This window comes from Capsicum annuum, chromosome 10 (genome assembly GCF_002878395.1).
Source record: "Capsicum annuum cultivar UCD-10X-F1 chromosome 10, UCD10Xv1.1, whole genome shotgun sequence".
In the NCBI taxonomy this organism is placed as follows: Eukaryota; Viridiplantae; Streptophyta; class Magnoliopsida; order Solanales; family Solanaceae; genus Capsicum; species Capsicum annuum.
Genome location: NC_061120.1, coordinates 206,830,998 through 206,856,071, shown reverse-complemented (window position 1 = coordinate 206,856,071; position 25,074 = coordinate 206,830,998). Strand labels below are relative to the sequence as shown.

General features: G+C 31.3%; 2 protein-coding genes and 1 non-coding gene across 7 annotated transcripts in view; all 3 read left to right on the top strand.

Moving 5' to 3' along the window:
• Nucleotides 1-5,432, top strand: part of LOC107843617 (probable 3-deoxy-D-manno-octulosonic acid transferase, mitochondrial) — a 35,640-nt gene extending 30,208 nt beyond the window's left edge. For 3 of the 5 annotated variants that reach the window (XM_016687942.2, XM_016687945.2, XM_047397253.1), the window contains one exon: nucleotides 5,357-5,432. The gene's annotated coding sequence lies outside the window, so the exon portion shown is untranslated. Of the gene's footprint in view, nucleotides 1-5,183 lie in introns of all 5 variants that reach the window. The other 2 variants (XM_016687946.2, XM_047397252.1) reach the window with 2 other exon arrangements.
• A 7,657-nt stretch (nucleotides 5,433-13,089) lies between these two features.
• On the top strand, nucleotides 13,090-20,455 carry LOC107843616 (pyruvate kinase 1, cytosolic). Its single transcript, XM_016687940.2, has 16 exons — nucleotides 13,090-13,361; nucleotides 13,835-13,931; nucleotides 14,010-14,107; nucleotides 14,909-15,064; nucleotides 15,291-15,368; nucleotides 16,168-16,299; nucleotides 16,945-17,025; nucleotides 17,144-17,215; nucleotides 17,358-17,447; nucleotides 17,882-18,026; nucleotides 18,268-18,356; nucleotides 18,746-18,841; nucleotides 18,957-19,024; nucleotides 19,111-19,210; nucleotides 19,895-19,954; nucleotides 20,050-20,455. The coding sequence occupies exons 1-16, from the start codon at nucleotides 13,293-13,295 to the stop codon at nucleotides 20,200-20,202; spliced, it is 1,584 nt and encodes a 527-aa protein (XP_016543426.1). The 5' UTR covers nucleotides 13,090-13,292; the 3' UTR covers nucleotides 20,203-20,455.
• Nucleotides 20,456-23,837: 3,382 nt separating this feature from the next.
• TRNAR-UCU lies at nucleotides 23,838-23,910 on the top strand. Its single transcript has one exon. It is a non-coding gene; the product is annotated as a tRNA-Arg (tRNA).
• Nucleotides 23,911-25,074: the final 1,164 nt, after the last annotated feature.

Here is a 25,074-nt window from a genome sequence, read left to right as displayed (position 1 = left end):
TATGTAATGTTCGTTGCGTCAAACACACATTACAAAATATAATTTCATTTAAAACTTATGTATATGTTCAACAACATGTAATGAATAATATATGTGGACAACACATACATACTTACTAATATATACACCCGTAACCATATGAATTATATATCATTATATTTCAATCAAACGTATCATCAAATATGTATATGTAGAATATATACAAAGAGTTGTTTTGTATTTGCACAGACAACTTCTAGCATAACTTCAAACTTATGCAAAAATTCAAAAGCTACATAAGAACTAACAACCGCCGCCTATTAGTTAACATTTTTAAAATCTCAAATTACTAAAAAACCACAATAAACCCAAAATAAAAAATCAAAATTGAAAAATCAGAAATATCTTTGATAAACGTGGCCGTGCAGTATCATCTTTTTTAATTTTTCTTGATGATTCTTCAATTTGTTTTATCGACTTTCCAACAACAACTTTGTTAATCTTTTTCATCTTAATGGAGTCGTTGCGATGTTTTGATCTGTTTTCAACAAAGTTAGATTCCTCGTAATTAAATACTCTGGAAACGAACTCAATTACCGAATTTGTTGGTTTAGTATGTTCTAACAGAGTTAATCCTAAACTAAACGAAGGAGAATCATCCATTTACTAAGTACTATGTTGTTAATTTAGTACTTGAAATAGACGTTTTTGAAAAGAAAAAAGGAGAATCTAGATATCCAAACTATATTTTGGTAAAGTGAAAATCCAAAGAATTACTTAATCAAAACATGCAACAATTTGTTCATTCGAAAATCTCCAAATGTTTTATTAATTAAAGAAAAAAAATTACTAACCACAGATCTTAAAAATTGAGAATGATAAAAGGAGATTAAGTTAAAATTGAATGCCAGTGACTAGCAGTTGGATTCAAACACAGTTGATTTCAAACATGGTAACCGACCCGTGATTCTAGCCTTTTTTTAGAGAAAAAATCGTGAAAGCAAAAGGAATTTATATGTATATGTACTTTTAGAGAGAGAAACTTAAAAAATGGGATTTACGTAATATGTTTAGGGAGATGGATTTTTTGTAATAAATGAAACATGAGTTGTGGGTTTGTGTAATTTTTAGTTAATTTCATAGTTGGGTAACTATGAAAATTCTCACTTTATGTAACCACTGATTTGGTGGTATCCCATGTTTTATTTTTAATTATGCCTTACTTGATATTATATAATATTAGTTTAGGTGTACACGTCTTGCGCGTGTACCTCACTTTAATGAGTTCAAACACTACACTAAATAGGAGATTTGTTTAAATAATAAAGGTAAATATAATAATTAAATTTAATATCTTTTGAGTATGTAAAGATGGAAAATTTATTTATTAAACCTAACTTTACCAAAAATATTTTTAAAAGTCGATCGACATTCATCTACCATCTGTAAATTGCAACAAAACAATAGAATGATAGAGACATCAAAATAATACAATTAAATCTAATCTTTACACACAAAATTTTTCTCAGAGTCGTCCGACACTCATCTACCACCTGTAAACAAAAATAAAATAATACGATAACAGAGATATCAAAATAATACAACTGAACCTAACCTTTACATAAAAAAATACTCAAAGCCAACCAACATTTATCTATCTCCTGTAAACTGCAATAAAATAATACGATAAAAGTGATATCAAAACAATACAATTAAACTTGAATTTTACACACAAAAATTTCTCAAAACTGATCGAGATTCATCTACGAATTGTAAACTACCACAAAATAACAAACTAATAGAGATATTACGATAATACAATTAAACCTAACCTTTACCTAAAAAAAATTTTCAAAGCCGACTCACATTGATCTAGCATTTGTAAATTAAAATAAAATAATAAGATAAAAAGATATCAAAACAATACAATTAAATCTAATATTTACACAAGAAATTCTTCAAAGCCAACCGACATTCACTACGACTTGTAAACTATAAAAAAATAATATAATAGTGATCACAAAGTTTCGATTTTGATTTAACTAATTCTTGTTTGAGCGAAAATTTTGACCTTAAAGAATGATTTTGAATGAAAACAAAGAAGATATCACACACACGTGTTGAATTCTATTATGTTGATAAAAACAGTGAATAAGTTACGCGTTAGAAAATTAAGCATCCGCCAATCTAGACATACAATCGAATCAAGTTACATGAGTATCAATCATATTCTCCCAATAGACAGATTGGTTTGTTCTCTATTTTAACGTACATATCAATATTTATAGAACTATTTTCTTAATTAATAGAGTCCTATTTTAGGCACATTTTTCTAATTGAACAGTAAAAAGGAAAATATTAATTAATTCTCCTACCATATTTTAAGAAGTATAGTAGAAAGAAAAATATTAATTAATTCTCCTACCATATATTTTAGGAGTCCCATGTATTTTAAGAAGTCTAGTTAATATAATAAAAAATAATTAAATAATAAATTAAAAAAATAGTGAAAAGACAGTTTTGTCCAAAAAAGAGTCTTTTAATGAAGGACAAAAAGTTCAAATCACTCTTCTAAGGGTTTTCACACTTTGAATATACTATAGATATAGATTATAGATATAGATTATTTTACCGTTTACCCTATATTATTTAACTCCACTTTCTATCCCGATCCTCACCCCCTCCTCTAATTTTTTTTTTTAAAATCATTTATAAAAAAATTTAAAATTTATTCTAATCCCACCCCCTAGCCCGACGCCACACCCCAACCATTTTTTAAAAAATATATTGTTTAAAAAAATTTCAAAACTTTTTCTTACCCCAACCTCACCCACCCCTACCCCCCACCTAGCAACACCAATTTTTTTATTTTTAAAATTTATTCATTAAACAAATTTCTTACTCCACCCATATTCCCTATCAGCCCCTGCTTCCCCCCTCCCCCCTCACAAAATTTTATTCAATGTATTTTAAAAAAAAAAATCAAAACTTTTGTTCGTACTCACCCCAGACCCTGACCCCGCCGCCTCCTCCACCCCTAAATTATTTTTTAAAAAAAATAATAATTTTTTTCTTACTCCATCCCTTAGTTTATTCGTTCTCATTGTTTTGTGTTAAATATAGACAAATGTTTTAAAAAATATTTTTCTATTTGTATAACGAACACAAGAAAATAAGTAAGGAATAATTTATTTTCCTAAATTTTCTTTTTTGAGATTCATCCTGAACACATCCGTAGTATACAAAATGTGCATTCAAATTTTGTACTTGTCGTTGATGGTCACGTCTCAAAACACCAAAAGAAAATGAAATTTGTTACTATAAAAAATGAATTCGATTGGATTTAGTTTGATCTAATCTTTTATTGATTTTTTTAGAGTTAACATGAATTTTAACAACTTTATATATTTATATGACATAATTTGTAATAAATTAGCAAGAAAAAAAATATTTTATTAATAATTATTGATTAATTTAACATTTATAATAAGTAAAGACATTTTAATAAACTTTCCAGTTACGATATAGTATCATATCAAACAAATAATAAAATTATTATTAAACAATAGTGAACAGTATAATCCATCCAAACATTATATTGTATTATACGGTACAGTATTATATCATATAATACCGTGCATTATAAAATCCAAACAAACACTAACTAGTAAAACCAACCAACATTTGGATGAAGTGGTATAATCAAAATGGTAATGCATGCAAACATTAGTCTATTGTCTTAAATTAGGTCTGTGTCAGACTTAACAATAATAGGGTAAGTTTGGCAGAATATATAAGAATAGTTTAGAATATGATGTATTAATAATGTTTTGCACTAATAATATCGATGTTGATTGTCACACTAATGCATGTACTAATTTTATATATTAATAGTACCTTATTTGATATTTTTTTCAATCTATTTAGTAACTAATACATTTTGAAGAATTCGAACCTAAGTTTGAGTATCAGGCGAAATAAAAATTCAATAAATCTAGTGCGGATTCTTTTCAAACCACTTTGAACAACTGAAAATTATTTTATTTATTTTATAAGTTTGACCTAATATTGATGATGGCAAGATTAGAGCAGCAAAACTTTGACCCATAGTATAGTATTATATAAAAGGACTATAATACTAATTTTCACAGGTGTTCGTTGAGTATTTGGTTGAATAAATTTGATAAATATCATAATTGAGTTTTCTTAAGCTTGATTATCGAAAGAAGACAATGGGGTCACGTGATTTTTGAAGGTCTAGAGTGAATATAACGTGAATTATCGAGGCTACTACAACAATAATATACTAAGTGAAATTCTATAAGTGAGGTCTAGAAGGATAAAATATACATATATTTTATCACTGCCTCGAAAAGATTGAGAGATTATTTCCCTAAAATCCTCAGCAAACATGAATTATTGAGGTTACTATTAGAATTTTCTTTAGCAAATTTGAAGTCATTTGAAATTCATTCATGACACTTTTAAAGCAAAAAAAAAATATTAAAAAATATAATAAATCAATTTTGTGATTAAATTGTGAGGATTCGTCAAGTTTATGACATGATAAAGATTTTTCATTGCTAGAATTTGCCCAAATCTCTGCGAGTACGTTAGGCTTTATGGCAAGGCAAATTTGCACTAAAACATTGTACTTATGCAAATGTTCAAGGGGCACAGAATTATCTTTAAATTTAAGTTTTGTGCTTTATCTCTGTATAAACTACTCTATACTATCAGATAAATTTTATATGCTATCATAGATTAACTAATTTTTTCTTTTTCAATTTTTATGTAAAAAACTCAATAATCTGCAATGGCAGATCAAATTTACTTGATAATATTAAATATTTTGTACACCAACAATACACAAATCTTGAACTCATTACCTTTTGATAGAAGGCAACAAATACTTCATGAAAGGGCACGAGTTGATTGTGACACTGCGTTATAAAAGAGAACAATTTGGTTTGGTTTCCAAACCAAACTAATATCTGACAAGCGACGCAAAGATTTTACCAAAAAATGAAGTATTTCTTGTTTAGGAATCATCAGTATTTTCTAATTATGCTTACTGTATTATATTATCAGTACTCCCCCACTTTATGGGATTACACTGGGATCTGGGTATGTTGTTGTATATTATATTATCACTTGAGGGGATCTTTGGAGCAGCGGTAAAGTTGTTTCTGTTTGACCTATAGGTCACGCGTTCGAGCCGTGGAAGCAACCACTAATGTTTTGTATTAGGATATGTTGTCTACATCACACCCTTGGGGTGCGGCCCTTCCCCCACATATTATATTATCACTAGTAAATGTCAATAATTTAGTTGAGAAGAAGGATCTGACCGACTTCCTCAATATCATTGATTCAGTCCAATGACAATGATGTTTGATTGGCTAGAGGGTGATGTTCAATCCTAACCGTTAAGGCATGCAAGAGGAACAGCAGAAAAATGAAGAACATAATCTGAATGGAGTGTGTTTGCGCTTCTGTGGATTGGACGAGAATTTCATGGTACTACCCTACTTAGAAATCTCTTCCATCGGCTACTTTGCTGATTGAAATTATCTACTCACCTCTACTTCCTATGGTTTGCTCATTAGCTGCACCAAGCACGTTGGTGCCGCGTTTCTGACCGAAAATTGTTTCAGCTTCTATGAGGATTCATCTACACAGCTTCCATCACAACTCTGTTCTGGGAATCACTGCCTGGAATGGTAAAGGTGGTTATGGTAACTGGTAAATGCAGTCATAATCTTCACGATAGAGACGACCTGGTAGACATGACGTCCATAAATTTGTTAATGCTGAGAAATAGAGTATACTTTGTATTTTCATTACCACGTATGGTCGACCAGATGTATGGTCCTGGCAGTACCATTGTTTTTTTTTTTTTTACTACATTTGATGGGAATCTCCAACTATATACATAGTGTATATCAAACAGGCAGTATTTAAAGTTTGTGGATTTTTTGCATTAACAAAAATAAAAACAAATAGTGGCTACGGGGATTTGAACCTACAACTAAGAGGACAATAAATCTTTTACAAATCTATCTACTCCACTAGACCAACAACACACTTTATTTATGGGTTTCTAACTTATAATTCTTATATATTTACTTGATTTCGCTATATAAATAATAGTTCCGTACGAAAGTTACTGGGTTTCCGGGATCCCCCACCCAGCACCCTGAATCCGCCCCTGATACAAAGTGCAGATAAAATTAACAAGAACAACTACCTTTTTCAATTATCATACTGGTCGGGCCAGTTTGTGTGCATCAACTCCGCAGGGTACCTTAGTACCTACTACCTTCCTCCAGAGCACCATAATATAAGCTTGATTTTGAAGGATAAAAATTAAAGATCAACCTTAGTTTGTTTGGATTTCTTGAGAAAGCAGTGAAATGAAGAACAGAAAAGGAATGAAAAGGAAAGGGAAGTCAAAATCAAGAAAGTGTAAAGGCAGAAAGATATTACAGTTTCTTTGTTTGGTTTTATGGAAAAGTGAAAGAAAGAAATAATATCCTTGTTCCCATTTAGAGAAGTGGAGCCCAAAGGGAAATTTCCTTTCTCTGCATTTATAAGAATTTAGTATAACCATTTGATATTTAATTCACTAGTTTGATTAATTTAAATTTATACACTATTTTTAAAGAAGTGTTTTCTAGTGTCGTGAGCTAGACTGAGAAGAAGTCAGATGGAGAAAATTAATCTCGGACCTTCCTTATAGAATACCACCTCTTGCATCAACTAAGTCATCTCACTTGTCCCCTTTTCTTCTTTACAGTATAATGTAAAAAAAAAATACATACTTGAGTTACCTAAATGATTAGATAAATAAAATAACTAAAATAAGGAGCATATTGTTACTCTTTTTTTCTAACCAATAAACAACTTATATTTAGTACAACGAAATGTTCTAATGCTCAAATAAGAATTACTGAATGCATGTTTTGTGTAACCAAAGGGTTATTTCTGTATACCTGTCTTTTGTAGCCCCCTAATGGCCAGTGGCCACCTCCTATATAAAAGATTGCAAGTCTATTATGGAACAACAATAACATAGTCAATGAAATTTTACAATTAAAATTTAGTCTTAACTTGTAAAGATAGAGAAATTATTTTCGAAGGACCCTCGATTGAAAGGAGTTAAAAATTTAAATTTTATGGGTTCAATCATTATAATTTTTAGCTTGATCAAAGTTTTACTTATTGTAATTTTAGTAAATATTTACATATAAATATATAGTATTTCACATTGAAAATATTAAATCCAAATGAACGTGATATATAACATTAGATCCGTCTCTGTTGGTGGTAGTGACGTTTTCTGATCGATATTGAACTTGTATGAATAAATATTGAAGAGAGTCCTAGATGAGTATAATAAAAATCACATGAAAAATTTAAGAGGTAAAACCAACATTTGGATGAAGTGGTATAATCAAAATGGCAATGCATGCAAACATAAGTCTATTGTCTTAAATTAGGTCTTTATTTGTATCAAACTTAACAAGGCAGTTTGGTAGGTGTATAAGAATATTGTAGAATATGGTGTATTAGTAATATTTGCAGTAATAATGTTGATATTAGTTATTGTATTAATGCAAGTGACGGAGCCACTTTTGCTCCATGGGATTCAATTCGAACCCCTTCGATAAAAAATTATACTGTTTTTATATTATTTTACATGATTAAAAATATTTTTTATGCATATATAGTAGATGTTGAACACCTTCAACTAGTTTGTATATATACTTTTGAACCCCCTCAATGAAAATCCTGACTCCATCATTGATTAATGCATGTACTGATTTTGTATATTAGTAATACCTTATTTGATATAGTTTTTTCAATCTTCTAAGTAACTAATACAATTTGAAGAATTCGAACCTAAGTTTGAGTATCCGGTGCAACAAAAATCCAATAAATTTAGTACGTTTTTTTTTTTCAAATCACTTTGAACAATTGAAAATTATTTTTATATATTTTATTAAATTGACCTAATATTGATGATGGCAAGATTGGAGCAGCAAAACTTTGACTCATAGTATAGTATTATATATAAGGATTATAATACTAATTTTCACAGGTGTCCTCTGAGGATTTGGTTAATTAAATTTGATAAATATCATAATTGAATTTTATTGAACTTGATTATCGAAAGAAGACAATGGGAGTCACGTGATTTTTGAAGGTTTAGATTGAATCTAACGTGAATTATTGAGGTTAGCATTAGAATTTTGTTTATCAAATTTGAAGTCATTTGAAATTCATTCATGACACTGTCTAAAGCAAAAAACGTATTGAAAAACTATAATAAATCAATTTTATGACTAAATTTTAAGAATCAGTCACGTTTACGATATTTTCAATTTTATGATTAAATTTTAAGAATTCGTCACGTTTACGACATGACAAAGATTTTTCATTGCCGGGATTTGTCGCAAATCTCTGCGAGTTCGTTAGGCTTTATGGCAAGACAAATTTGCACTAAAACATTCTACTTGTGCAAATATTCAAAGGGCACATAAATTATCATTGAATTTAAATTTTGTATGCTATACTGTCAAATAAACTTTAATTTTATCTATTATTGTGGATTACTTTTTTTTTGAATCTTTATATAAAAAAAATTAGATAATCTGTAATATTAAATTAAATTTATTGCTCAAAAAATTAATTTTGTAAACTAATATTGCTCAAATCTTAAACTCATTACCCTTTCGTAGAAGGCAACAAATACTTCATGAAAGGGCATAAGTTGACTGTGACCCTAGGTTATAAAAGTAGTACTGTACTTTATTTGCGCACATCACCCAAAAATAAAAAGTTACTCCCTCCGTTTCGAAATAAGTGAATTGTTGGGGTATTTATTAGTGTTTCAAAATAAATAAATCATTGAATTTTTTTTCAAAATTACCCTTATGATTTGACAATCAATTAATTTTTGAAAAGGCATTAAAAGTGAACTTTTGCTTTTTAGAGGGTAAAAATGAAATGTTGTATTAAATTTATATCTTTATTGTTTTTTCCTTAATCTGTGTGCTAAAATTCAACAATTCATTTATTATGAAACGGAGGGAGTACTAATTCTGCCCACAGATTTTGACAACATTTTACATGTTCCAACAAAAGAAAAAAGTATGTTCGAGATTTATATTAAAATCTAGTGATGGGAATCAATAATTTTACGAAGAGTAATTGAATTTGGGTGCATTCAAAGTTGCCTTTATATGAACAACTAAAGACGAAGTATTTTGGAGTGTTTGAAATACAAAATTTAATCATATAAAGTATCATTATACTGATATATATGATATAATTTTTCGATAAAAAGTATTTGTCTGATCTTCGATTAATTTAAATTCGTGTCTCATAAAGTTTATGTCAAAGAGAAAGATTCAATCTTTTTCTAACATAGATTTCGAATTCAAAACTTTAAAAATAAAGAGATCTCATTCATTCCATCGCAAGTTCGCACCCCAATTAAGACATCAATACTATTAAAGTTTTTTTTTTCTTTTTTACGTGCTAGGAGTATTTGTTTTCAATAGCCAAAGTACTCTGACCTACTGCTTCAAAACATGTGAATTACACCTAGTTTTTCTTATTTTCTTTTCATTTTATGGGCCTCTAAAATAAAAAATTGACTTTCTATCCTAGTAGTTAAACTTCATCTACGAATTAAGTTTACTTAATCGTATCAAATACTCTGTACCAAAATACTCCCTCCGTTTTACAATAAGTTAATTGTTGAATTTTGACACACATATTAAGAAAAAAAAATATATAAATTTATCATGTTTTTTCATTTTTACCCTCTTCAAAAAGCAAAGACACATGATACATCACTCCCAATGCACATTTAATAGAGGGTAAATTTGGAAAAAAAAATTCAACATTTACCTTGAATTTTGAACCATTCACTTATTTTGAAACATAAAAAATACTCTAACAATTCACTTATTATGAAACCGAGGGAGTAATTAACAACACAAATCTTATTAAACTCATTACCTTTTGGCAGTAGGCAACATTTACTTCATGAAAGGGCACAAGTTGATTGTGACACTACGTTAATAAAATAATTTGTTGTTTAATATTTATATTAGAGCTTAACTTAATGATGGAATTAAAAGTTTCACCAATAGTATTTGAATTTGGGTACATGATACATTGCCTTTACATGAACAGCTAAAGACGAAGTACAATGTCATATGTTTCAAGGGTGTTCGAAACATAAACTTAACTATGTAAAGTATCATTCTATTGATATACACGACATAATTTTTCAACAAATAATGTTTGCTTGAATATTCTTGATATACTGAAGTTTTTCTTCTATTAGAGTTTCAATTAATTTGAACTTGTGTCTCGTAAAGAATAAGGTTCGATTTTTTTCAAATCTCAAACTCAAGAATAAAGAGATCTCGTTCGTCTCACCGCAATCCAGATAAGACAGTAGTATTTGTTTTCAATAGACAAAAGAACTCTGACCTACTGCTTCAAAACATGTGATTTACACCTAGGGCGTGTTTGGTATTCCGAAAAATGTTTTTCTATTTTCCCTTATTTGGTTGCAATAAAATGTTTGGAAAACATTTTTCACAACAACTCATTTTTCTTAATTTGAGGAAAAATGACTAATGTAACTTATGACCCCACCCCCACCCCTCTTCCCCACCCAAACAACACTCATATTCACATGACTCAAAAAAATTCACATTTCTCAAAAATATATTTCTTTGTTCTTTGCTTCAGTTTTTCACTGTTTGAAATAAAAAATAGCGAAACCCGAATTTTTTTCATTTTCAATGTTCATTGAATTTATTGTTATTTTCATATGCACAGAGAGAAACTTACCTATGTTACTTTTGCTAATTGCATATCTCATTTTGTCATCGATGTAATTGAATAAGCTTGTCGTTCCGTTATATTTCTATTGATTGTAGTATCTTGAGATTGTCCTAACAAAATATTGAAAAGCGTCTTCTATATTTGCTAATTAATAGTTGCTTAAATTTAGTGATTGTAATATTTTAGCATTCGATATTGATATTATTTGTTATGCTTAAATTAGTTCTTACAAATTGTTGAGTTGCTAAAGACACTGATATACTAGTTAACAGTTAGTAGTATTTTCTAAAAAAATATTTTTTTCACTCACCAATCAAACACTAGAAATTATTTTTCTAAAAAAATAGTTTCTATTCACCAACCAAACACCAAAAAAAAACTTTCGAAAAATATTTTTCACTCACCAATCAAATATAAGAAAATAAGTAGAAAACCAACTTATTTTCCAGAAAAACATTTTTCAAGAAAACGTTTTCCACGGAAAATATTTTCCATCATACCAAACACACCCCTAGTTATTCTTATTTTCTTTTTCATTTTATGGGCCTCTACGTCATCAAAACACATGTTTTGTACTAGAACATACAAGTACGACAGTGTCCCATTCTTTACGCCCACCTTTTTTCTTTTGTCTCCATTAATTAATCTCCACAAGAAAACACCCCACCCCTCTCGCTCTCCTTCAAATTATTTTCCCTAAAATTTAAGATTAAACATCCACTAATATAAATATTGTGATAAAATATTTTTATATTCAACATTACTTTCTTCCTTTCATAATAAATGAATTATTGAATTTTGACACATAGATTAAGAAAAAAAATATTAAAGATATAAATTTAACACAACTTTTCATTTTTATTCCTAAAAAGAAAAAATCGACCTTGTAATATCTTTTCAAAAGTTAATTGGTTGTCAAATCATAATGGTAAATTTGGAAAATTTTTTTAATGATTCACTTATTTTGAAACACCAATAAATACCTCAACAATTCACTTATTTCGAAACGGAGGGAGTATTTTTTAAGAGGTATACAAAACTCAAAGTGCACAAACAAAAATAAATAAAAGAATTGACGTGAAAGATAATTACATTTTAGATTATTCTTTTAAAAATCAAATTCACACTTCAACTTCGAGTATAATGTTTTTACAAATGAATGTTTATCAATTTTAATGGAAATTTAGTTGTTTAGAAATTACTATAAATAGTCTTGAAATTTTAAACATTAATTAATTAAAGGCAACGTGCAAATTACAGTGTTTCACAAGCATTAATTAATCACATGATCCGCAGAATATACCGAGTGGAAGCCACACTAGTTAACCTTGCGTTTTTCTTAGGTCACTATTTATATTTTCTCTTTTTAGAAAAATAAAAAAAAATGCATAAAATATATATATTTAAAGTCGATTTCAACTGAATAAACACTCGAATTTCGAGAGTTCACATTTAGATACTTCAACTTGATCTCAATTGATAATTAAAAACTCCAACTCGTCTCCACTTTGTTTCATGAATATCCAAAATTAATGTAACATAAATCTTGAAGGTATCTAAATGATAATTTTGTAACTGAAGTATTCAATTGATATAATTTGTAATGACAAGTTGAGATGTCTAGATGCTCAATTAAGTTGAAGCTAGTTTTGAATATTTATTTACTAATATGTATAATACTTTTTAAAAAATCTTTAAAACTTTATATTCTTATGATTCAACTTCTTTTTCCATGCATATCTGGAGTTTTAATGTACGAGCTACTCTTTTAGTATCTTTTTAAAAATCTTTACAACTTGTTACCCCAATTTCACAAGCGAAACTAAAAATAACTTGTTTGAAAAAAAAAATAGAAATAAATAACGAACATCATATTTCATGAAATCCCACAAAATGAGATATAAAAAAAATAAAGCGTATGCTTATTCTTAATTATTTTCAAAAGATCCTTAACATAAGATAATTTATTTATTTTTTTAAATACTTGTTTGAAAAAGAAAATTAACAATAACAATAATATATTCGATAAAATTTCTACAAAATAATACTCCTACTACATACCGTAACATAAAAAAGTAAGAATATACATAAATTCTACTTCTATTTCTTAAAATTTAAAAGACTATTTTCGAAAATCCCTTCCTATTAAAGATAAAAAAGGGAAAAAATAAAAAGAAAGACTAAAAATAACCTCACCTGAAAATTTAATTTATTTGATTACTACTCCTATATAGTAGTAGTTTGAAGAAATTTCTTGTGTGAAAAGTAAACAAATAAACCAAAAGTATTCCACCGCAGCCTCCCTTCCCACAGGTTTTTAAAAAGAATCAAAAACCCCTTAAAAACACCAATAGAGACCACCTCAAACTCCCCAAACACCACATTCTTCTTCTCCTTTTTCACCCAAGTTGTCATATTGGTCTTCTCTTAATTCATCAAATATGCATTCAAATCACTTACTTCTTGAAGAACCCATTAGGATGGCCTCTATTTTAGAGCCATCCAAACCTGTAAGTACAAAAAAAAAATCATTCTTTTTCATGTATTTTACATTAAAAAAACAATTTTCTTGATGCTTTTTACAAAAAAATTCAGTTTTTTTAAATGTATTTGATAGTCTTTTTGATGTATTTTACTTAAAGATTCAATGTTTTGCTTTATTGTACACACACAAAAAAAACAATCTTTTTGATGTATTTTAGTAAAAGAGTCAATTTTTTTGATATATTTTACAAGAAGATTCAGTTTTTTTTTTATCTGGATGTATTTTACTGAAAAGATTCAATGTTTTGCTGTATTTTACAAAAAAGAAATCAATTTTTTTGGTGTACTTTAGTAAAAGATTCAATATTTTTGATGTGTTTTACAAGAAGATTCATTTTTTTTGGATGTATTTTACTGGTAGATCTATGTTTGCATGTGATGTTTGATGTTTTTGTTTTGTTTGGATTGATGTGTTTTGTTTGTTTGTGAATGTTTGCAGAATTTTTTCCCGGCTATGACTAAGATTGTTGGGACTTTGGGTCCTAAATCTCGATCTGTTGAGACTATTTCTGCTTGTCTTAAAGCTGGAATGTCTGGTAAATCTTGAAATTTTGTTTATTGGGTTTGTATTGGGATGTGTAAATTTTGATTGCTAATTTTTGTTGTGTTGGCAGTGGCAAGATTTGATTTTTCATGGGGAGATTCAGATTATCATCAGGAGACTTTGGAGAACTTGAAGGCTGCTATTAAAGCCACTAAGAAACTTTGTGCTGTATGTATTTTGTTCTTTTTTTTGCTTCTGATGATGCTATTAATGCTGTTTTGTTTGTTTCATGGGTTTTATCTTGTCTTGGATTTCTTCAGTTTCTAGACTTTGTTTTTTTGTGCATCTGTCCTGTGTGGAGAGTGGGTCAGGGGCCGGTGTATTTAGACTTATACCTTACCTTACTAGGTTAAGGTTGTGTACAACAGACCCTTGTAGTCCGGTCCCTGTGCGTAGCCGAAGCTTTAGTGCATTGGGATCCGGGCTGTCCTTTACTACCGTGTTAAATTGTGACCAATAGAGATATTGGATGACTTTGCCTGCAAGGTTTTAGTCACATTGAAAGAAATCAATTAGCTTTTGGTCTCTGCTGGGATTTGAGCTCTATTCTCACATGTTTGTCATCACACTTTATTGAATGCTTAATCACATCCTTGACCTGTGTGTGGTACGGGTCTTAAGCTTTGGGAACTGCCTCTCGTCAGTGTTTTTACTAGTCATAAAGACACGTGCCTAGAAACATGCATCTGTCTTGAAGCATGCGGCACTGGGTGGTGACAAAATGCACAGCTGAATAAGAAAGAAAAGGTGTGGAGGGAGGGGCGGTTGTAAGTTCTGTTGTCTTTGGTGAGGTGTCAGTTGGAATCATCGGAGTGGACTTAACAAATATTATTTTGGGGTTGTGCAGCTAATGTGTAAGAAGGCTTTAGTTGTAAATTGTGCGTCTCTACTCTACTCAGGCGTACAGACTTTAATATAATCGATATGTTATAAAGGTAGTAAATAACATGATGTTTTTGTTCCATTCAGGTTATGCTAGACACTGTGGGTGCTGAGTTGCAGGTTGTCAACAAAAACGAGACAACTATTTCACTTAAGGAAGATGCAATTGTTACTCTGACCCCACATCAAGGTCAAGAAGCATCTGATGAAGTGTTGCCAATTAACTTTGATGGATTAGCCAAGGTCCAGCCCACATCTCTTGTTTTTCACTTTTCCCTTTCATACAGTGTATGTTAGTAAATTAAGTGCTATGGAAGTTCGGTAAGTAAAACTTTTTAAAGGAAACAAATGGAGCAGTTATTTGCAAATGCATTGTAAAACTTGGTGGAACAAGATTATCGAATTCTAGTTAAGTATTTACATTCACTAGCTACATGGTACTAAAGTATGCTGTTACTTTTGTTTGCAGGCTGTAAAGAAGGGAGACACCATTTTTGTTGGTCAGTACCTCTTCACAGGAAGCGAAACAACATCTGTTTGGCTGGAGGTATGAATTAGATATTCTTCCCCCGTCCTTGGTACTTAGGTGATTTTCTATTGTGCTTAGTAGAAAGAGTAGTCTCCACATAAAATTAAACATTGTTAATACAGTGTTAAAGCTTAGAATTATTCATATAAAACTTCATTTTTATAAGGTATGATTTAACATTTAACATTATTCATACCATCTGTGCTTCCAAATTTTCTCTTCCACATATACAATACGTGAAATAGACAACCGAATGACGAATGACCCTTCTTGTGGTAATTTGTATTTTATTTCGTTAAAAAAACATACTTAAAAATATGCAATACATAGTAAATTATACTTTCAAAAAATTAAATATGCAATACATAGTAATTTTTAATAACAAATATTGCCTACATTACAGTCCTAATAATCCAATAACAACAACATACCCAATGAAGTCCTGCAGTGGGGTTTGGGGAGAGTAGGAAGTACGTAAATCTCACCCCTACTAATCCATGTATTACATTTCCGGCATTACAAATCCCTGTTTAATGTAGGATTTAGCTATTATTTTATGAAAATAAGTTTATTGATTAGTGGCTCCCAGGGATTTAGTCTAGTAGTGAGAGCGCAACACGTGATGTGCACATCACATGTTCAAGCCTTGCAACAGACAAAAAGCTTGGTAATTAGGTGGAGAAGAGTAGGGGGAAGGGACTATTTCGCTATCAAAAAAAGAGAAGACAGGAAGTTCGTTCATGAATGAAAGCTGTGATGTGTTTGTAATTTATACAATCTACTGATTTGGATTAAGAAAATCAGTCTATGTTCACAGGTAGATCAAGTGAATGGTGATGATGTCGTTTGCGTGGTAAAGAACTCTGCCACTTTAGCTGGGTCATTGTTCACTCTACATGCTTCTCAAGTTCATATTGATATGCCAACGCTCACTGAAAAAGACAAGGAGGTAAGCTACTCGAAATTCATGACAATTGCTAAGAACGATGTCCATGTTACTTATGATTATGAAGTTTCAAGCTACTCCATTAAAGATAATTATCTCCGAGGACTTGATTTTTGAGCATATTTCTAACTGCTACTCTTTAGTCATGGGTTTGATTGTAGGATTATTTGGACTTTGTAATTGACATATATGAATTGGATCAGTCATAACATTGGAGCTTAGTGTACATATATGAGTTGGATGAATTGTAACACAGTTTCATTCTTGTTTCCTGCATAAACTAACAATAGCGTTATTAGTTAATGTTATAGCACAAATGGATTTCTACATTTGCCTTTTCTTGAGCGTTCTAGAATGATACCATATAGGTAATTTGTTTAACTACTGTGTGTGTTTCTCACAAGTGTAATTTGGGTCCAAACACTTCTCAACAAAGATAAGTGGGTCCTTTTTTCCTCCTTGTATTGATGTTTGCATTACGTATGATCTTACCCTAGTTTATTAGCAAGCATGTAATCACTGATCATACAGAGTTTGCCTCCGGAAAGCTACTTTTTGCTCTTTGTTTTGTGTCCTATTTTGGTTATTTTTTGCAGGGTGTTCCCTCTTTATTCACTTTGGATTCTTTGTTATGTTAATTTATTTCAGGTTATAAGCACATGGGGTGTTCAAAATAAAATTGATTTCATTTCACTATCATATACAAGACATGCTGAGGATGTCCGTGAGGTATCTATTTTCATGACTTTCATTTCGTTTCCTTTAAGATTCCTTACTGTCATGACAATTTGCATTTGTACGGACTCTGACAATATGAAATTGACTTCATCCTTGTGCTAAAATCCAGGCTCGTGAGTTCTTATCTAAGCTGGGTGATCTAAGTCAAACTCAGATCTTAGCAAAAATTGAAAATGTGGAGGTTAGTTGATACACTTGTATTTTTAGCGAGTTTTTTTTTTTTTTTTTAACAGGTCCCATGTGGTCTCCGTTTACATTGAATATCATGAATTCTGCAAGGGCTTGGCATTAACTTTCTACTTTTCTTTCTGTTATCTATACAGGGTTTGACTCATTTTGATGAGATACTCAAAGAGGCTGATGGGATCATCCTTTCTCGTGGAAACCTCGGTATTGATCTTCCACCAGAGAAGGTAAACTATCTTCTCGACAGTCTCTGTTTAGATGCTTGATAAGTGGGTTGGCCATTCAGACAAATTTCATTTCTGTTCGACATTATAAGCATGTAAACATAGAGATTCCGTTGTTCCAACCAAAGTGGAATCAATAATGTGATGCATCTTGTTCCCTCCTTCCTTTTCCTGCCTGGACCAAACCCCAGAACACCAGAAAGAGATGCATGGAAGTCATGTGCTCCTTATACTCCACGTTCTCGTATAAAATAGATATCTTTACGGTTAATTATTTCCTTAATATTTTTTGAGTGCAAACAGGTTGAATTTAAAACAACATATTGATTGATTGTAAGCCGTCTACATACACTGTTTCTCCTACTAACATATAATTCCATTACAAAATTTGTGTGCCATAATTTTTTGTAGCTATGCTGATATCAGGCGATTTGCAGGTGTTCTTGTTCCAGAAGGCTGCTGTTCACAAGTGTAACATGGCTGGCAAGCCAGCTGTAGTAACACGTGTTGTTGATAGCATGACTGACAATCTTAGGCCTACTCGTGCTGAAGCAACAGATGTTGCTAATGCTGTCTTGGATGGTAATCTTCTTGGGACTTTTATTTCAATGGATTGGTGTTCTTCTTTTATCCTTTCACATCTAATTAGTCATAATAACATTGATGCACTATTTTAACACGTAATTGGGACACCTCTCAATTATCCACCGAGTTTTTATTTGTGCACCACTTGTCCTCGGGGATTTCCTGGTTATCAAAAAATAAAGAAACTTAATTGAGACAACTTGACTTCTTTAGAGATTTTAACATTTAACACTTTCAGGAACTGATGCTATTCTTCTTGGTGCTGAGACTCTGCGTGGATTATACCCAGTCGAGACTATTTCCACTGTTGGCAAAATTTGTGCCGAGGTAATATTTTCCTGAAGTTTTATTTAGTTTAGGAAATTGCCTCCTAACTATCTTTTAAAGAGCTGTATGTTGAATCCTTCAATAGAATAGAATCGACATGCGTGGCTTATGTTTGCTCGAGATTTTCTAGTTTAGAAATAACTACATCTTAAATTCCTATGACATTTCAAGAACATTCTTAGGGTCAAAAATATTTGCTCTATCATCACTCCTGGTATTGTTGGTTTGAGCTCTGAAAGGACGTGTTCAGTCTGGTCTTCAGTTGCCAAGTTTTATGGCGTTGTAGTTACCGTTTGCAGTAACTTTTGACGGGCGAGCTCATCATTTTGTCTATTGACCTACTTGAGCTGTTGGCTAGCAGGACTAATCAGCAATTAATTTCCATGCAGGCAGGGAAGGTTTTCAATCAAGACCTATACTTCAAGAAAACAGTGAAATTTGTTGGAGAGCCCATGACACACTTGGAAGCAATTGCCTCATCAGCGGTATATTTTTTTTTTAATGCAACACCCTAAAATGGGAAAAGAAATATTTCTAGAAATAGAGATGCTTTATACTGTTATTTACCACAATAAAACCTTATATTCCTTTCTTCTCTAGGTAAGAGCCGCCATCAAGGTGAAAGCATCAGTAATTATTTGTTTCACTTCATCTGGAAGGGCAGCAAGGTAGTGTTTATTCGTTATTACTGTACTAGTTGGTATATTGAGTGTTTCTTTCTTTACAAGAGTTGTAACTTATGTTCATTACATAGATTGATAGCTAAATATAGGCCAACAATGCCAGTATTGTCTGTTGTCATTCCTCGACTCAAGACAAATCAGCTGAAGTGGAGTTTTAGTGGTGCATTTGAGGTACAGCCTAAAGCTCGAAGTTTCTTTAGTTATCAAATCTATAATTCATCAGCTGATGGCCTGTTAAATGCATTGAATAGTGATTGTTATGTTACTAGTGAGACCTTGTTTACTCTATACTTTTAGTTTGTGTTTTGACTTATCATTGGATTGACTAGTTTCTATTCATCTAAACTGATAAATTATCATTAGGTGTTTACTCCAACATTCAATACTTCACCTCAATAATGCTGAATTTTGTATCCCTTTTTGGGAACTGCCATGATAATATGTTGTCTTTTTAACAATTGTGAGAAGAGTTGTCCAATACTTTCTCAATATTTTCTTTTAATTTTGCATTTCTTGTTTGGAGCCACTCCTGTGAGCAACTTATTTGATGTGATTGCAGCGGTGACATTAAAATGAATGATAAGTTATCCTGTTGAGCTTTTTGCTTGTGTCTAAAAGTTTTCGTTCTTTGATTTATTAAATGAGAATATCAGAATGACAAAAATATTTGAAATTGCAACGATTAACTATTTAAGCGCCTCCATACTCTGTGTAGATCACGTCTGTTTCCACTACCAATGTGGGGATCTACAACCTGCTTCTCGTTTCTCCTCCAAAATTTGTTCCTTTTATCTAGCTTAACTTCTGATCGACATTGAAGCTGACAAATCTTCTGTTCAATTTCTTCATGTTCAGGCAAGGCAATCTCTTATTGTCCGAGGTCTTTTCCCAATGTTGGCTGATCCTCGACATCCAGTAAGTTATCTCATCATTTTTGGTGTGTCATGTTCAGTTGAAAGCTACATCTTTTCTTTTTGCTGGTGTCTAATCAAGCGATTTACTCTTCGTAGGCTGAATCTACCAACGCATCTAACGAGTCAGTGCTGAAAGTTGCTCTTGATCATGGTAAGGCATCAGGAGTTATTAAATCACACGATCGAGTTGTTGTTTGCCAGAAAGTTGGAGATGCATCTGTCGTCAAGATTATTGAACTCGAAGATTAGGGTGTTGTTAGAGGCTGCTGCAGTTGTCAGCTGTTATTTTGTCCACATCTTTTTTGTGCGATGTGATGGGAGAGCGTCAATAGCCATCACATTCTTTGTTTCTACAAAAGGTTTTGGTTACTCTGATGTCTGTAACTAATTTTTGTTCTGTTTCAGAACTTAGTTCAACAGAAGAAAGACCATCAATGCCCATTTAAAAATATCAATAACAAAACCTTGAAAAAAATATATGATGTTTTCTAGTTTCCAGCCACTTTGGAATATCTTCAACTTGATTTTCGGTAAGTTATGTGTCTGATCTTTGCACTTCTCTTCTTTTCCGTCCAGAAGCTTAGTCTCTTTTTGAATACGTTGTTGAATTCGTTCGACCTCTCTGATTACTGCATGCTAGCTTCAAGATGAAAGAATAGATGCATAAATCATCTTGGTTTGCTTGTTCTTGATGACTTGAAGAAAAGTTATTCTTTATACATCCTTTAAATTTGGGAAGGAATGTTATGTATGTCTTGTAGTCCTTTGTTCATGGTGTTTTTGGTGATGCATGTGATTTTCTAGTAGATTGTGTAATGCAGTACTTCACTTTGTAGGTGTATTATTTCTTTTATTATCTATTGGTGTGCTATTTCATTGTGTTTGTTGTTTCTATATTTTTTTAAATTATTATTTGTCTCAAGACGGGGGCCTATCGTAGACACTCCCTCTACTCTATTTGACCCGGACCACACTTTGTGGGAGTACACTCACCATGCCAAATCTGCAATGGAGGATCATCCACCCCAGGTAGGTTGTGAGATGTAGGAAAGATCATTAAACCTCTCTGATTACTGCATGCTAGCTTCTGTAGAACAAGGATTAAGGTAAACCACTTGGTGAAAAATTCTTTCTCCAACCTCAAATTAAAGAATAGGTACAAAAATCATTTCTTTTACTCAATATTATTATTTTATATTCAAGCATATATTTATCTTCTATGTTTGATGTTAATACATGCCTAAAGCAATCTTCTTTTAGCACTTTTGCCCTTGGTCTGCAGTACCACACTTGTATGCCATCCTAACCACTCTGGAATCCCTTGCCCCTCACAGTTCTGATAAAGTTACACTGGAAAAACAACATGATCAGCTGTTTCATCCCTCTGATTACAGAAAACACATTTACTATCCAAACTTAATCCCCATTTAAAAATCGGGCGATTATTCTTGTTGATTGAACTAGGCAGTGCTGGAAACTATTGAAATTAGTTTAATGGCTGTTTGCTGAGTTCATTTGATAGGAGTTGGTGTTCAGTATTCCTTCCAACTGCTTTTTCTAACTAATGCATTGTGTTGTGGAGATGTCTGTCACTAATTTTTGTTTTGTTTCAGAACCCAACTCAACAGAAGAAAAACCATCAATGCCCATTTAAATATCAACAATAAAACCTTGAATGATATGATTGATGTTTTCTAGTTCCTAACCACTTTGGAATATCTTCACTTACTAGTTTATTGTCTTTCGGTTGCCTCCTGTACTTACAGTCAAGTGGCTGATCGCTCCTCATTTTAAGACATTATGGATTAGGGGTCGACCCCGGTAACAAAGAAGGAATTCATAAAAACTTAGGATCTCATGATTAGACCCATGTCCATGAGATTTGATAAAAGGAAGGTGCATTAGCGGTTCATACGTTGGGATTGGATAGGTTATTAGGAATATGACGGAATGAAAGACCAAGAAAGTAAAGAGGAATACATTAGCGGTTCATACGTTGTGATTGGATAGGTTATTAGGAATATGACGGAATGAAAGACCAAGAAAGTAGTAAAGAATACACAAAAATGCAAGTGCTACACAATACACAAAAATGCAAGTGCTACACCAAACACTGGTGGTTGTTTCTTGTTGTAAGTGAATGCTTATAACATTACTGGTGGTTGTTTCTTGTTGTAAGTGAATGCTTATAACATTATTTTTTTGTTCATATTGTTTCTCTTGTTATGTGGCTAAGTCTGATGTGACAGAAATCTCTTGTGCAAAGTCTGCAACTAAACCAAGTTTCCATCGAAAACAATCTCTTGTGAGATTGCACTAGTCAGAGTCGTCTTAAAAAAGCAAATTTCCTGATAGCACGTACTCTAATTTTGGACTTGTACAATGTATGCAACATGAAATAGAACGAAAAAGGTGGTGTATATTCTTGTGTTAGAGTTTGTGATCCGAATTTTGTTGATTCGGTCTTGAAAAGATCGTAGTGCAACTCATGTTTGAGATTTTTTAGGGGGCCTGTGGTGGTAGCGTAGGGTTCGGGCTTAGGATTTATTTGTATGGACCCGTGGTGTGGACCTGTATGTTTTTGGGCTTAGGATTTATTTGTACGCATGTATTATATGAGTGCGATTTAGTGAGTTGTTTTGGGCGGTTTGATATATACATCATTGAATCTGTCGTCTTCTCCTTGTACTCTTCTCCATTATAGTAAATTTCCTCCTCCTCTGCCCGTAGTTTTTTCCGTCAAGAATTTTCATGTAAATTCTGTATGTTCTTATTTTCTTTTATTTGTGGTATTGCTTATTCCTGTCCCGTTCAATAACATCTTGCAAACACAAATCCTACAACCACAAAAATGAATAAAATTCCAATCAATAGACTAAATTTAGCATTTTGTAATATTAGAACGCTCAATTGCCTGCTAACCACTATTTTCCTGTTAAAAGAGACTTGCCTAATACAAACAATTAACTCCTAAAGCTCATTTGGAGCGAGGAATAACTAATCTCGAGATTAATTTTAGTATTAATTTTTTTCATATTTGATTGGAATAAAAGCGCCGGATAACTTATTCTAGGATTGGTTATCCCGGAATTGTAGTATTTATTTATCGAAGACAATTGTATACAAGACAATTGTAAGTTGCTATGTCAAGGTAGGCCACAACCACTGCAAAGCAGGAACCTTTTAACATGCAAAACTTTGGAATAGATAACATCAATCTTATAAGACAGACAAATTCTAATTACTTATTAATTGATATTCGATTGATGGGTTTGAGGTTATCGACAAAAAATTAAAGTCTTCATCCTAGAAAAAGAGAAGCCCCTAGCGTGTGAGCTATACTTTTGCAATGTCTCACTATGATTGGAAGACGTTGCAAGATACCTAAACTTTAGAATTACTAGTTTTAATGCTCATATCTACTATATTGATATTCGCATCAAGTGGGGTTTGAAAAAAAAGTGTCTTCTCCCGGACTCACACCAATGGTATAAAAAGATATTTACACAGTAGTGTGAGATCATGTTTACATCCTACATTGTGTGTGAAGCAACTTGTTGAAAATGTCACACGTTAGTAGAGATGTTAACATCCTACGTTGCAAGTATATGATGCATTTTGTTGAAATTGTCAAAATTTGGTATTCTTTTACTTATCAATCATTGGGAGCGAATGATATCCGTAAAATTACATAAACAACAATGGGTTCATGATAGCTCCAAATAATGCGAGGCAGGCTAACAAGACATGACGACTAGACAAGTATTATATGGTAGCAATGATCCACAATTACCAAAATCAATTGTTTTTGCACCCACTTAAAATTTTATTTCATACATTAAATTTTATTTTTCTTTTTTAAAAAGGAACTACGCCAGCAAGAAGCGCCCATGGCCTAATGGATAAGGCGCTTGACTTCTAATCAAGCGATTGTGGGTTCGAGTCCCACTGGGCGTGCATCCTTTTTTATTATTTCATTAGTTAGTTCCATTTTAACTATTGCTTTAGCTAAAAAAAATACTTCAAAATAAATATTATTTTAGAAATTCTAAGATCAAATAGATTCATGTGAAATTTATGGATTCGAGTTAGAAACTATACGACGATAATACTCTAAGATCAAAGTAGATTCATGTAAAATTTATAGATTAGAGTTAGAAATTATACCACGATGATATTTCATGTTTACCTATTTATTTTGGGGAAAGTATAGAAACGACACTTCAAATTAAACTATTTTCACGAAAATGGCCATGGAATTTAAATTTTACTTTCTAGTTATTTCAATTAGCTGGCTTGTTCTATACCATTTCTACACACCTTCTATACAATTTCTATACATATCTTATACATATTAATATTCCATACGAAAATTATATAATTTTGATACACAATTTATACAATAATTGTATTTTTTTTTTTACACATTTTATACCAAAAATTATATAATTTTTATATACTTTCTATATATTTTTTATATATATTTTATACATATATGTTATATAGATACATATTATATATAATAATTATATCATTTTTGTATATAGTTATATTTAATTATTTTTTCTAAATAATTAAAAAAAATAGAATATTTTTCAGTTAAAAAATTTATAGCAAAAAAAATTAAAATATTTTTAAAAGGGCCGAATTGCTCAAGTTGAAAACTGTATCAATATTGTATATGGACCGTATCAGTATTGTATATGGACTGTATCTGAACTACGTGGGCCAAAATGACCCAAATTAAAATGGCTATAAAATGAAAATAAGTATACCCGACTGACCACTTTTTGAAAAGATATCAAACTTGAGCTATTTGTTTTAAAAAGTGTTATAGAGTGTCCTTTTCCCATTTATTTCTCTCTCAATACTCACGTTTTTATGGCCCAAACGTGCTCCCAAATAAAATAATTTCAAAATAAATATTATTTTAAAAATTCTAAGATCAAAGTAGATTCATATAAAATTTCTTGATTTGAGTTTGAAATTATACTACGATGATATTCTAAATCAAAATAGATTAAATTCGCGTTAGAAATTATACCATGAAGATATTTCATGTTCACCAATTTATTTCTCTCTCAATACTCATGTTTTTATAGCCCAAAGTGCTCCCAAATG